The sequence below is a fragment of the Morone saxatilis genome, unplaced genomic scaffold (assembly GCF_004916995.1).
Source record: "Morone saxatilis isolate NCDOM2014 unplaced genomic scaffold, NCSU_SB_2.0 Contig11, whole genome shotgun sequence".
In the NCBI taxonomy this organism is placed as follows: Eukaryota; Metazoa; Chordata; class Actinopteri; family Moronidae; genus Morone; species Morone saxatilis.
Window position 1 is genome coordinate 20,674,849 of NW_023339663.1, and position 15,323 is coordinate 20,690,171.

Sequence of the window (15,323 nt, forward strand, 5' to 3'; positions counted from 1 at the left end):
AGTCTTCACTACATATATGAGTCTGAACAGACATGGATGTTAACTACTTGGAAGAGGCACACAACAGCGAGGTGGTAATTCTAGCTTACTTTATACTGGTGGTGTGATAACATACGACAAGTTCTACCTACAGGCCTATGACTTATCTGTGTCTATATGTACGTGTGTCATGAAGTAAACATGGCCTCATTAGACAGTTTCAGGTTTTGGTTTGTGTACCACCGACTGAAAAATGCTGGGATGATTTAAGAGTGTTTCTCTTCACTTCCATCTTTCTGTGCCAAAAATGCAAAATAAATTCTGAGCTGACACAGAGATACAGTGACACAAACACACAAAGGGAAAAGGAGCGATACTGTGAATGTTTGCATACTCGTCTCTCTCTGTATCAATAGTCTCCTGTATACCAACCTGAAGGCTCAAACATTGAAACAAGCTGTACTGTGAATCTTTGAGGAATCAACTTTCTTTTTTTTCTTACACACTTTCAGGTCAATATGTATGTCACTGTCACAAAAAAAAACAACAACATTTTTTTATTAACACTACATCATTCAAATGTCATACAGACCTTCCACTTTAAATGAAGACCAAAAGACAGGCATATGGTCATGCTCGTGTACATTATCTATTATACTGACACTATCTGGAAAAACTGGAGAGCAGGAGAAGGAGAAGAGAAAGAGGAAAAAGTAGCAGAGGAGCTGGTAAGACAAAGATGGGAGGAGGAAAAGAAGAGAGGAGGAAAGAGATAAACAGGAGGAAGAGGAGCAAGAAAGAGATAAGAGGGAGGGCAGAGAATGACAGGAGAGTAAAAGATAAAAAAAAACAAGAGAACTGGAGTAAGAAAAACAGGTGAGAGAGGAAAGAAAAAGACAGAAAAGGGACACAATGAAGTGAGAAAGTCAGGAAACACCTGAAAACGTACACTGATGGATCAGATGGTCTTACTAGGACAGTTGGCTAGAACTGACCCATTGTTAATGTTATTATTGATGTCTTAACACCAGCACTGAAGACAAGTAAAACTGCTGTGAAAAAGGCCAACTGAGAACTTACACGTATGATCAGAAAACTATTCACTTTAACATTTTCAGTTCAGATGATGGTGGCGCTACTTTCACTTCTCGCTCACTGCGCTTCGTGTTGAGACGCCGCGAGGTGAAAGAGAAACAGTGGGTCAGCGTGTCACATGTCACGAGTCAATACAGGAAGTAACCTGGCAGCTGCGGACGAGCTAAACATCAGCAATGAACATACGGGTGACCTAATCTCCGAGACTTAGACCATACAGATACAAGAACTAATGTGGATGCCACCAGACTGTGTCACAACGCGAATGATACCAGGATGGAGAGAGCAGCCGCAGTCGTCATTTTCTCGCTCATTTTCTCGACATCGCAGGTAAGTAACGATAGTAACGGGCTCTTAGCAACCGACGGGCCGGACAGCTGAGCGTACCGTCGAAAAACAACAGCTAATGAATACTGTGCACTGTGTGGCTCATATTAATAGTGTGTGACAGTCGAGGCACTGTGTGAAATTGTGTCTGTGAAGCGTCGTGGTTGGGTTGTGTCGGTGAGCTAACGTTAGCGCTGTCGGTAGCCTCTGCTCGTGTGGGTAAAGCTGGAAAACTGAGTGTTTGTGCTGCTTTGGTGTTACACGAGAAGGACCGGCGTTAATGCAGCGTTAGAGAAAGGTTTCCAAAAGTGACATTCAATCAGAAAAAGGTGGTTAGGATATAGATAATACAGCTAACAGGAGTTGAGTTTGAGGTTGGGCGGAAGGTGCTTTCCCCGACGTCCTCTGTCACGTCACCAACAAGGAAGTGTTTATGTGTTTACTTCACGACATGTGTGATCACATTACAGTCTGTCTTTGTCACAGCAGTTAACCTAACCTCTTGATATTACATCTGTAATGGGAAACACAAGTCTACTGAAGGCTTGACAATGGATTCAAGTCAGCCTGGTATTTTGTTGATATGCAAATAAGGTCACATCATTTGAAGGACTATATTTGTGTGTAGGGCAAGTCTTCATTCACCTAGTGGTCTGAAAAACTTAAAATTGGTGTTAAATATAATCTGGTTTCAGTCTAGAGTTCACAACCTCTTTGGTTGGTTTGAGATCCCTTAAAATATTAGCAATGTGAACTTGTTACACACTCCTACACAAGTCCTTAGAGTGGGCAGGAGTTGCATGCAGTTCAACCAACAACAGATTTATTTAATGGTTTAATTTGGTTTAATTTGAATGATTTTGTACATGTAGCTCCAACCTGCTGGGATGCAGCATTTATTAGTTGTTTGTCAGCTCAGCCACAGTTAATCTGCTGCTTTCTGTTCACACCTTCAGCCTGCATAGTGTCTTAGAAATACACTTTCTTCAACACTTTAAAGTTTGTATGGCACTTACAATAATAACATTTCTTTCCCAACAGATAAACTGCCAAGAGGCCATCTTGCAGATTTCAAATGGAAACACAAATAGGGAGTACTGCATTGTCTACAATCAGTCCTGGACCCCCCTGTCTCAAACCCTTGGTGCTGCTGTAAGTTCTTCAAACCAGCACTTTTCTATAATGACTTACTATTAACAGGAAAGGAAAGTAACTATTGTTGTGTCTTAATATATATATATAACAACCTCTCCTAATTGTTAAACCACTTGTCTTTTCCAGGTGCAGTATCCACTGGTGAACATGACCTCCAGTGTGCTGTGTAACAGCTCCGGGATCAGTCCAGATGTGGTCAAGGGCAAAGCGCTGGTGGTGATGCGGGGGGATTGTGATTTCAGCCACAAAGCTCTGGTTGCTCAGAGCCTCGGAGCTACAACTCTGCTCATTGCCAGCAACAACACTTTGGTAGGACGTGTACATCAGTTTGTATTTTGTTAGTGGTTTAAGCACAAAGGGTAGGACTTGACATTTTCTTTAAGATGTCAGATTTTTTAAATGTTAACTAACTTCCATGAGGACCCAGTAGCTTTTGTTTGTGCCTGATTTATTCCACTAGTGTCAGGATGTTACACTGTAACATGATTCACATGCAGAAGTGATTCAGAAACGAGGAAGTGACATACCAGTGGCACAGATGTGGAGGCTTACATCTAAATATATACACTTTCTATGTAAAACAGATTGTCTTTGTTTCCTGTCATCGTGTTTGCTTCACTTTCCCATAGGGATGCACTATATTCTATTCTTGCCGATATACATAATGTATTATTATGCCCACTCTGCTGGCGGATGCAGACAGAATAAATATAAATATAGACTGATACGACGTCATACCCTCTCTATGCTCACGTAGCTGGTAATGTCATCTTTGGCTAGCGCACTGGGTGACACAGTGTCGATCATTTAGCCTAGTTAACCGTATAATTTTATCTTATCGACTTTTAATATCAGAAGAAATGTTCTTATGCTCTTATCGGCCAATAACGATAACGAGCCTATATCTTCATCCACCCCTACTTTCTCATCTGTTCGACCGTAAACCACCAAAGGCAAACAAATGTTCCCAAGTCTCATCAACTGAATTTATAAAAATGTCTTTTGTACTACTCGGCTCTTCAGGTCACTCCATCTGCCAACGACTCCGAGTATGCAAAGGTCCACATTCCTCTGGCTCTCATGAGGTACAGGGACTTCCTGGAAGCACAGCAGGTCAGGAAGTCTTCACTCTTTCTGCTTCTGCTCTGACAAAGACAGTCAGACTGGATGCAGCGTTGCTCATTAAATGTTTAATCTTTGTGTGTGTGTGCTCAGGTGTTTGGTGAAGGAATGCAGGTGAAGCTTTATGCTCCACCTCACTCTAAGATTGATCCAAGCATTGCAGTCATGCTACTGATTGCCATCGTCACGGTCGCCTTGGGAGGCTACTGGAGCGGGGCATGTGAGAGGTGAGACGTTGTAGCTGTACATACAGAGCGTTATCTGTACAGTTTAGTACAATCAAACTAAAGCACATATTAGAAGAAGATATAGTTTTGTTTGTATGCAGTCACAATGTAACTCTGTATGTTCATTCCAGTGTGAATAAATGATTTACTGAACATAGAAAAGATGGAGCAGTGCTATTATATCAGACTGCATTAAATAGTAGGGTCCACCCTCTGTGAATCAGTATAGTTGATGCCGTCTGCGTGTTTTTTCAAAAAGCTACAAGTTTTATAAACAATAGGCTCGAAATACATGCAAAAAAATCCCTGTGTTTTTCTGTTTGTGGCAGGGACCGGTTGAATAGTGGTACAGAAGGGGGAGGGGGAGATGGCAAAGCAGACAGTGGAGAGCTTTTCCTGTACTCTCCTCTGAAAGTGGTTATCTTTGTTGCCCTGATGTGTGGGATGCTGGTCCTCATGTACTTCTTCTATAACATCCTTGGTGAGTGGAACAAAAAACAGTACTTGTATACTTTTAAAGGAGTTACAACATCTGGTGTTTTGTTGACGTGATCTGTGTTTTTCTGGTTTACTCAGTTTACATCATCATTGCTATATTCTGCATGGCATCCGCCTCGGCACTCTTCAGCTGTCTAGATGCGGTGATGGAAAAAATCGGTTGTGGCACTGTGAGGTATGAGCATCACTCACACAAAGACTGCACACACACACACACACACACACACATACACATGCAAACACATTTTCCACTAGTGTTGGGTAAATATAAACAAAACAGGTGTGTATCAATAATACCTGATGAACAGCCCGGTTCATATGATTATGTGTGAATGTTTTAATTCTCTTCCTGGTTTCTCCAAAATGATCCTTTTTCCATTTTAAAACAGACCGACATTGTGGTCACAGAGGGAAGATGTGAAACAGAGCTGTGTGTGTTTTTACTTCCTTCTCCTAACATGTTTGTCTCTGAATCGCACCCTGGCACACAAGCCTCAACTGCTGACAGCCTTTGTTTATTTGACTGTCTGTGTCTTTTTCTAGCTTCTCTGTCCGAAATTGGAACTTCTCGGTGAGGTCTCTCATCCTGGCTGCTGTGTGCATCAGCATTGCAGTGATCTGGGGAGTCTACAGGAATGAAGACAGGTACTGTAGGGGGACACATGCGCACAAAACACAACCGTAATCCTTCTGTCTGTCTCACTCTCACACATGGCTGCGCCACCGCCACAGGGGACTATTTTAGTGTTGAAGCAGGAAGTGCTCGTTGCAGCAGTACTTCTGACCTTTAACTGTCAGTTACGGTATTCTCTAAATTATAGATTAATTAGCTTAAATAACCTTACTCACATACCATAGGTGGTGATGTTCAATGTGATAATGATGATGGCAGGGTTTTCTTTTGTAGGGTGTTAGTTCCCACTGTGTCACTTGATTTCCTGTCTGTGCTATATCCTCTTTAAATAGAGCCATTGTAGACAGTGACTGTCACACAGGCTAACGTTAAAACACAAGGTAAAATAGTTGTTTGTGTCCCTGTAGGTGGATTTGGATCTTGCAGGACCTCCTTGGCATTGCTTTCTGCCTCAACTTCATGAAGACCATTTCACTGTCCAACTTCAAGGTACCTCTGAACAGCCCCTCCTTTCATCATTAATTAACATTAACATTAATTATTTCCTTTTGTACTTTGGTAGGCATATGGAGTACTTGTACTGTCATTATTATATTTACTTGAGTATATATTTTTATATTTATTGCCATTAGTATATCACACACTGTCCCATTGTCCCAGAGCTTGACTTTGCATCAGCAAGTCATTGGCAATTAATGCAATTCTGATTTTAAAAAAGTGTTTGAATATATATTTTTTGTCAATATTCAATCTGTGAATTTCTTTTTCCACAATGACGTAGATCTGTGTGATTCTGCTGAGCCTTCTGCTTGTGTATGACGTCTTCTTCGTTTTCATCACTCCTTTCTTCACCAAGGTATGAGTATATTTATTATTATATATTATTATTATTATTGTGTTATTATTTGTTGTTTTGTTTGTATTTCTCCGGCCTGGTGTGGTCAGGTTTTCCACATACTTACTGAGTTAAACATTTTCACTCAGTATTTGCTATTTTTATGTTCAACCCTTCGTTGTCGTATATGTTTTTTCAGTTATCATATTTTACTGATACATAAAAGCTTAATTCAAATGAACAAGTGATGATTAGCAAAAGGAACCGTACACACAGATAAAGACACCTAATATCATTAAATAAGAGATCATTTTACAGCTCTGGCGTTGCAGTATAATGCACGGTGGTTTTACAAACGGATGAGTAACATAATATGAATGCTCATCATCTCTCTCCGTCAACAGAATGGCGTTAGCATTATGGTGCAGGTTGCCCTGGGCCCGGATGCATCTGGAGAGAAGGTAAGTCCCCTCCAGCATTGCTTTCTTCTTTGAAGGGGAACTCCACCAAATGGTCTTTCAAGGCATTTATAAAATATTTGGTAAAATTCCACACGTAATTTGTTTCACTGTTGAAAACTGAATGAACAGCCTCCTTTTTTAAATTTTAGTTTTATGTATGTAGAATTATAGCAGAAATAAATGAATGCTTTTATATATGAGGAAACGCTTCTTTAAACCAACTCAGGCTTTTTTACTATTGGAAGTTTGTTTTTTATGTGTGTAGCTCAAGACATTTCAAGAAAATAATTTATTAGCAAATTGAAGACTGAAACATCGTTCTGTGTATAAATAAATTGGTGGGGTGAATTTGTGTTGGAGAAGAGCAGCATGCAGCAGTTTCTGATCTTAGGAGTGCAGCGGGTTTATCACATCCTGAACAACAAGCTAAAAGAGGAGCTTGGTGGAATTCCCTGTCAAGTTTGTTCTGGCTTTATTAACATGCTGGCTGATCTGCACTGCTTGTTGTTGATGCCCTGAGGGGAATGATAGACTGACTGACTAACTGTGCGCTGGGGTTGGGTGGGCTCTGTCATAGACGCAAGGTAACATGGTGGAGGTCCCTGCTGAACCCCAGACTCCCTCTGAGAAAGTAAGGCTTGACTTGTTACCCATCCACTCCACATCTTTCTACATCCTGAGGCGGGTGGGAAGGAGTTGTAGATGTTTGGTCTCAGATAGACTCTAGAATCCCACCTTTATACTTTTAACGTATATAAATAAATAAATAAAAAATAGAATATAATGATAAATATAATGGGGAACGTTTTGTATTGGACATTTCTTTTGTTTTATATAGTCCTCTATGTAGACACACATGGACCCAACAAACTGTCAAAAACAGGAGAGCTTACTAAAAAGAAATCAAAATAATGGGACAAAATACTCTAAAGTAATAAAAAATCCTTACTTTAGTGGTATAATTATGCACTGAACCAGTTGTGTGCACTCACAACTTTTCTTAGTGCCAATCCTGTTCATGTGTTTCTATGTTATTCCTCTTTCTTTTCATTAGTAGTTACGCTTTTCCCTATCCCTTTCACAAAAGTGCCATGTGAAACAAGTAAAGGAACACATGTAGACTCTCACATGATTGTCAGGTGGTATGTGCTGATAAGTCACTTGAGTTCGTATTTTGAATACAGCAGATTATTTAATTTAAAAGCAGCGTTTTCATGTTGGTAATGGATTTGATCTTCAGGGGGTTTCATTTTGTGTTTGTTTATAGAAAAGTTTTTTTATTTATATTGCATTTGAGTTGATTTGATTGTTTTCGCATGAATATGGTACGTTTTGTTTTAGTTATGTTATGTTAGACGTGCCAGAGGATTCAGTAAGGAATGTTAAGCCATTGCAGGATAGCTGAAGCAGAGTTTCCCCTAGGCGTCTTCCTGTAGCACAGCTTACGATTCTGAGAACAGTACTTGTTCATTTTTTTACTGACACCCTAACTGAAAACAAATCTCTTGGTGTCATACTAATTATGAGAACAGCAAGATTCATTCTGAGAGTGTCCTTACTGTCCACACAGACCATACAGATTCAGTCAAAGTCATCTCTGAGAAATGTATATGAAGTAAATTAAGTCAAATTAAGTCCAACTACAGCTCAGTGTATTTGGATGTATAAAGCACAACAATTCTGCTGTCATACGTTATGTAATTGTAAACCTATAAAATGTGTTATATCCTCAGCTGCCAGTGGTTATGCGTGTCCCGCGGTTCTTAGCTTGGGCTCAGAACCTGTGTGGGATGCAGTTCTCCATTCTGGGTTACGGAGATATCATTGTTCCAGGTGAGGTTAAAGCGTCACCGTCAGTGTTCACATAAATCACCCCTGGTAAATATTTTAAATCCAGACTGTGGCTGGTGGGCACCAGTCAGTTTAACAACAAACGGAAAAGCTAAATAAGTAGGGTGTACAGTTCCCTACAAATAAAGTGCTCTTTATTTATTTAATATTATTTTTTTTTAATGTCATTAAATTATTCTCATTTGTTTAGGCTACACTTTTTGCTTTAAAAGTCCCTAAACCAAAAAAGCGAGCATACATGTAAAATGGCAGCTGAAAAAGAGTAGGAGTGTAGTGTGATGTATCACTCACCCTCTGCGTCCTCATTGGTCCAACAGGTCTCCTGGTGGCCTACTGCAGCAGGTTTGATGTTTGGATCAACAGCAGAAGGAAGGTCTACTTCATCAGCTGCTGCATCGGTACCTCACAGCTCACCTATACTGTCGTTATTCACATGTTGTGCCTTTGCTCTTGCAGCATGACCACACAGAAACATCATATATAGTTTAGAGTCATTTGAATTGCATCATCCATCCCTCCATCCATTGTAGCTTTGCTGCTTTATACCGCACACACTCTCCTATAATCCTTTTGCACAAATATTTTTAATACTTAGTGATGTTGTTTTTGCTGACCTCTAGGTGTCTCTGGTATTTTAATTTTCCCAAATTAAGAAGTTTACAGACTTTCACTGCTTTCAAGTTCTGATTGTATCTGTGTGTCTCCCTCCTTCTGTGTTTGTATTTGTCCGTCTCTCTCATTCCCTGTAGCCTATCTGCTGGGAATGATAATGACGTTCGCTGTGATGCTGCTGTCAGGGATGGGCCAGCCTGCCCTACTCTACCTGGTGCCCTTCACCCTGATAACCTCTGCCGTGGTGGCTGGGTGCAGGGGAGAGATGAGGCAGTTCTGGGCAGGAACCACCTATGAGGTGAGAGGAGAACAGAAGAGAATTGAGTGTTCCTGTACAGGTTTGGCACAGCACTGGTACTTGATAGCTGTGTTGGTACTTCCTCTGAGTTTTCAAACAGGTTTCAGTGAATTTCTGAACAACCTCGCTTCTCTTTTATCTGTTTTCCACCACCAGTTCATTAAACTAAAGTCAACATGCTATTCCAAAGAGTGAAGTACACAGCACAGCTTATTGCCAAGACATATCCTCACTGCTAATCACTAGAAGGATATTGCAGATATTTACTAATACTAATCTGTATTTTGAATGGCAGCCTCAAGGGATGGTATTCCAGGCAGTTTTCCCTGCTCCACAACTGTTTCTTGTCCTGATGTGTAAAATTATGTGAACTCAGTTGTGACTCTGTTTGTATCTGTAGAAGTTTAAATCTTAGGTACTGCTGTCTTATATGTACTGCATGGTCCACAGCACAAGTCAGATAGTGTTAATGTTTTGAGTGATCTTGAGGAAATGTGGAAGAGAATCTGCAGTCGCAATTTTTATTGTAAAGTGTATTTTCTGATTTGTATTACTAGGCCTTAAGTAATGTTTCCAACCCCTTTTGAATCTTACCCTTTACATCACTCAGCTCTCTGCAGCTAAAGGTACTGAGTAAACACTGCAGGTTCACTACACTGTCACTGCTCTTACTTCAGGCCTACATTTCATAAATATGCTACGAGTCACCCACTTGTAGTATATTAGCTGACTCTATTATAGGGTTGGGCGATGTGTTAAAAATTTTTATTCGGCCAGCGTCAGTCCAGCAATCAGCGATTGCTGAAATATTCGCCCATGTGTGCTGTGCCTGCACATTCTGGCTCTACACGCTATCGCTGCCTCTGTGATGCCCGACCTCCCTCGCTCCTCTACCGCTTCATGCCTCTCCTCTCCTGGCCTGTTCCTCTCCTGTCCCTGCTGTGTCCTCATGTTCCCCGGAGTCTTGTTTGGAGCCTCTGTGAATCACCTTGTTACTGTACTCCCTGTTGTCACACTAGTCGAAATAAACCCTTAATTCCCCACGTTAGATGTGAAAATACACTGGAGCTAGAGCTGTTTTTCCTCTCACTCGTTCTTGGGCTCAGTGGGTGTACTGCGCCACTAAGGCAGACCATTAAATTAGCAATAAAATGACCCAACAGGAGATGGCCAATATATTTGTCCAATCGCCCAACCCTACTCTATTCCAGTATATTGTGCTTTCTTTAAAGACCTGAATGTATAACAACGAAGAGACATCTGTCATTTACATGTGCCTAAAGTGCTTCACACTGAAGAGCAAATATACATACAGTATTTAGAGAATATAGATAGATGCAGTATATACATATACATAGATGCATACATAGTGTACGAACAAACATGAAATTAAAAATAACCACAAAGAAAACACATTCAATCAAATGCACTAGAGAACAGGAAAGGTTTTGAATTTTTACATTAATTATTATTGGAGCATTACAACCACTAGCACCATAAATTCACCTGCTGATATATTTATTTAATACCACCTCACCAGTTGCTGGTGTTTTTCAGTCTGCATTCATGTAGAGAATTAAACAGTTTGTAGTTGATGGACAGCACGAATCATGAATAAATCCTTTAGGTTCCTATAATTTCTCAAACTGAGGTTGTAGATTAACTCTGACATGTATGAATGTGTGAATATGCTTGTGTGTAAGAGACAAAAAAAGAGCAGGAAAGAGATGTAATTCTGACCTGGCTTCATCTTCACCAGGTGTTGGACTCATCCAGGGAACCTTTGCTGCCAGGTTTGCTTCCCTCCAATCCAGACCTCTCCCTTGCATTTCTCCTACCATTTTATAATGTTGCTTAATGCTCAATGCTGCAGTGCCTTATCTTTTCTTTCCAGCTTCTTTATGTCCCCTTTTCGTTTTTCTTGTGACATTTCAACCCCTGATTTCCAGGGTCAATGTGATATTCAAAGACACAACTGATGTTATACCTAGCTTAAAATGGTAAAACTCAGAGGACCTCAGTTTAGACAGTACCGTGTCTTACATTAACTGACCACTAGGTGTCTGTAGTTGATTGAAAATACGCCTCTTATATGTCAGAAGAGCTTCTCAGCCACACTCCAAAGTGCACTCGGGTTAAAGCCATGGCCCTGGAATGCCACTAACTTCATCTCTTTATTTCTGCAGTTTGTTTTATCATTTTTTCTCTCCGCTCATCCATGTATTCCAAGCAACGGGACTACTTGTATCACTCCATCCTTCATGACATTACCAACATGTTCGTGTTGCCCTCTGCATGTTGTTGCTTGCAGTTAACCTGGGAGAGCTGTGGCATGGATTTTGGGATGTGTTATCTCTTTGGGTTTGCATTTGTAGAACGTACCGCTCGTATACTGCTGCAGTACGCATTACAAATTAAAATCTCATCTACGTAACTGTCTTTCTTTCTTTCTTTGGTATTTGGTAAACCAAAACATTCAATAGAGGAGTTATTAACTCTTTCTCTCCTTTTTTCTTCAGAGGGAAGAACTGACAACTCCATAGAAGGAGAGAAATGCTGACTTACAGTGTTAAGAATGGACCCAACTGCTGGATGCTTCTTTTTTTTTTTTACATTTTAATATAACATTTGCAAAGCAAGGGAATATATGTTATTGATAAACAGATTCTTACAACAGTGTGGGTTCATTTGACTGCTATGAATGGTGGTTAGAAGGCTAATCTATATTGTGTAGGTGGAACAGAGCTGTTTTTAAGTGATTGAAAGGCTTGTTTAGTGCCTGAAAGTTCAGTTAATTGTAATGACTTTGCCTTGGTGATGATTGCATACAGCAAAATGAGAAAGCACTTTATAATATTCAGCTTGACGGTTGTTTCATCAGGGGTGGGGTTGGGGGTTTAATTACTTATAGCCAACAATATTGATACATTTTTGATAACTGTTTTGGGGTTTCTGTGTAACCTGTTTGTATGATGTGATTTCTTTCATTGCCTTATATTAAAATGAACTTTGATTTAATGTTATTGTTGTATGTGTATTTCTCTCCTTGTTGACACTTCCACACAAATACTTGAACTAAAATCTTCTCTAGAGAAACGGAGAGCTGTTGTTGTGATTGGAAAAAAATCTACACAGATATTCAGTTTTTAAAGGTTCCCATTAGTGGGTTTATGATAAACATATTGTGCTTGTGTGTTTAACTGTTGTTATAATTTTGTATCATTCTGAATATAGGTTGACTTCTTTTTACGTTAGAATAACAAGAGAAAGAAGAAAGACCAAAACTGGCAGCTAGGGGCGGATCTAGAGGGGCAGCATGGGGTGGCGGCTGCCTGGCCACCTTAGTTTAATAAAGTCAGATTTAACACATTTAAATTTCATTTAGATTAGTTTAAAAATAACGTTAAAAACCGAGAATGATATGTCACATATACCATTATCATATGATATAACTATCAGGTCACAGAATAAGCGATGGGGTTAAATCCAATGAACAGATGCATTATATTTGGTAGAAATGTCCCACGATAACCTAATGCTGTTTCTCTACATCCACCCTGATGGCAGCTATGAAATATTCAGCACTGATTTTCCTTCCAAGCACTAAACACTATCTCCTTGTGACATGCTCATTGATTAACTTAGTACATTTTTTATGGCTATTAATCAATGATTAAGGATTAATAAAGAAGACATTAGTTACTGATCACACACCCTTATACAAAGTGGAGCCTCATACACTCACGGTGTGTGTGTGTGTATGTGTGTGTGTATGTGTGTGTGTATGTATGTGTGTGTGTGTGTGTGTACATTACAACTGAGCCAGGTGAGACAGCAATAGGGAAGTTAAAATCCCGGATCTTTTCTTCCTTCTTTTAACTAAAACAAAGCGCACATGTGTCCTGGCTCCGCCTCTGTCAGCCATGTGACAGTGAGCAGGCTGACTCAGCCGGCTCGTCATGCAGCGTCAGTTCGGAGTCGCACAATTATGAAAAAGCAACCTTCCGTTGTAACTACAGCCGAAGCGGATCTCTGCAGCGTCCACCACCGGGCTTTCCTTCCAGGGCTAACACAGAGCACCGCCGATAGATGGATAAAAGCCACCACGCAGCTCTTCCTGAGTCTCAACGGTGAAGAGAATGGTATGTGGTCCTCTCTGGGCGGCCGACCGCTTTCCTCCGGGGTTTTATAGGCTCGTCAAATTGGCGCTGAGGACCGTGGTGACTGACCGGAGGGTGTTTGAGTGGCAGGTCCCCCCCTCATGCATGCTGCCTCCTCCTGTCAGACACCCAGCCGATCTTCCCGGTGGGCTTTCCCCCCCGTTTGCTGGCTGTCTGCCTGCTCCGCTCCAACACAGCGACACAGGCCGTGATAAGTGAAGTGTACACGGTGACAGTGTGTAGCAGGGAAACCCCAAAACACACACGGGCGTAACGTTAGCAGGCTAAATGGCTAGCTCGCTAGCGCTGAATGCTAGGCACATAACCCGAGCTAACTAGCTGCGGTAGCTGATGTTAGCAGCGGGTCGGTCGCTGGAGGACAACAGAGACACAGACGGTCCTCAGCAGACGGTCCTCGACATGCTGGACACACATACGGGTGCAGTTCAGAGCAGCTGGCACTTGTTCGGGACACATTTCTGCCAGCTGCCTCAGATGTCGGACAAGACACACTGTCATTGCCAGTAACAAGTCAATGCCACCTTGAATGGCTGCCAGCTCCGTTTAAAGTGAAGGTCTTTATTCAGCCAGCGTCGGGAAAAGTGAAGCGATGTTGATATAGAGCGTGTATTATCGTATTTGTTAGGAGCTCTGTGCGCCCACTCATGGTTGTTTGCTTTTTCTCGAGGGTTACATGTTTCAGGCCTGCTGCAGACATTTGCTGAAGACTTGTATCAACAGTGTTTTTAAGTTGTAATTGGTCCTCTTCCTCTTCTTGTAAAGCCCGGCCTCCTCTTTTTCCAAGAATTTCCTGCCTGCTTCTGTCTAGTCTTGTAGGCTCAGGGTGAATGGAAAGGGAAGATGAGTTGTAGCCAAAAACTGTGAGTCAGATCTGAGTGTGTGGGAGCTGGGTAGTATTAACAACACAAACTATCATAATATACCCAGTACTTGTGTGTGTATATACACACATAGAGACATTATTTTGCGATAACTTTGTGATGTAGTTATTTTTGTGTAAAATCTAATGAGATGGGCACGTCTGGTTGGGTTGGTTCCAGTGAATTATACAGCCGGCAAATAGAGGTTATTCATCAAGTCACACTGTTGCTATTGATCATCACTGCTCATTAATTTCCAACATTGCCCACACAGACCTCCTACAGCCTGAGATAATAAAAGATACGATGAGACGCCATGGTATGAAGAGTGTGGCTAGATCTATTCTTATTGAAAAATAGGTGTACTTTGGTTAAAAGTAAAAACAAGTAATCGTTAATGTGGCTGCGAAGGCCGAGCAGCAGTTGTTCATTCAGCTCACATTCAGGAGATGGTTTCATTGAACTCTGTTGTTGCTCGTATGGCGAGGGAAATATCATTATCCAGACGTCAGATAATATCTTATCTCACATTACAGTATTGATATGTCTCCTCCACAGTACCTTTCTTTATTCGCTGAGGCATCAGAGCAGCCCGTACCTGTCTTGTTTCCCACAGTGCTGCCCTGAGCCGGTCACATGCCCCAGCTTACCCCCGGATGAGGGACACTGCTACTGCTCTGAGTAGACTGATAGCCGTCTGATGAGCCAATGCCGGTTCATCAGAGTAATCGGCGTGATTTGATCAATATCACTAACCGCTTATAGAGCTTTATTGTTGCGAGTCAGAGTCTCTTATGTAATAGTGGATGGTTGAACCGGTCATTAGCTTGAGCTTTAGCACTCTGTGAGCTGCTAGAAAATGGTCTTGCATTACTTTGTTGTGCTCCAAAGTAAACTCTGGCACCGCTGGTGTGTGTGAGGGTTTGTGTACTGAACGTGTGTGTCTGACTGCGTGCGTGTTTCAGCCTGCGGAGTGACTATGGCCTGTCTCTCTGAGCTCTGTTATCTCACGCTCTAATCCATTTGCATCACACACAGAAGCCCATTTGAAGATGACTGATGAAGTTTTTCCAGTGGCCCTCGACTTTTTCAAAAAAAATTGGTCACAGTGTCAGTTTGTTGATTTTATGAATGGAGTTCTCCCCTGTAGTTTTTATCAAGCTGATTTCCCCCCCCCCCCCCCCCCCC

General features: G+C 41.3%; 2 protein-coding genes across 2 annotated transcripts in view; both read left to right on the plus strand.

The window, feature by feature from the left end:
- Window positions 1-1,239: 1,239 nt before the first annotated feature.
- On the plus strand, window positions 1,240-12,112 carry zgc:123258 (uncharacterized protein LOC641502 homolog; the record flags this gene model as incomplete). The annotated part of the gene is given in 17 exon segments (XM_035682127.1): window positions 1,240-1,404; window positions 2,443-2,553; window positions 2,683-2,865; window positions 3,580-3,669; window positions 3,772-3,905; window positions 4,235-4,386; window positions 4,482-4,578; window positions 4,947-5,048; window positions 5,445-5,526; window positions 5,819-5,893; window positions 6,277-6,333; window positions 6,911-6,964; window positions 8,067-8,166; window positions 8,502-8,582; window positions 8,934-9,094; window positions 10,854-10,887; window positions 11,614-12,112. Coding segments are annotated over 17 exon segments (1,608 nt in total). The 3' UTR covers window positions 11,655-12,112.
- An 867-nt stretch (window positions 12,113-12,979) lies between these two features.
- trpm7 (transient receptor potential cation channel, subfamily M, member 7) overlaps window positions 12,980-15,323 on the plus strand; it is a 36,544-nt gene continuing 34,200 nt past the window's right edge. Inside the window, exon 1 of the mRNA XM_035682124.1 lies at window positions 12,980-13,236. Coding sequence (XP_035538017.1) covers window positions 13,234-13,236 — 3 coding nt within the window. The 5' untranslated portion in view covers window positions 12,980-13,233. The remainder of the gene's footprint in view (window positions 13,237-15,323) is intronic.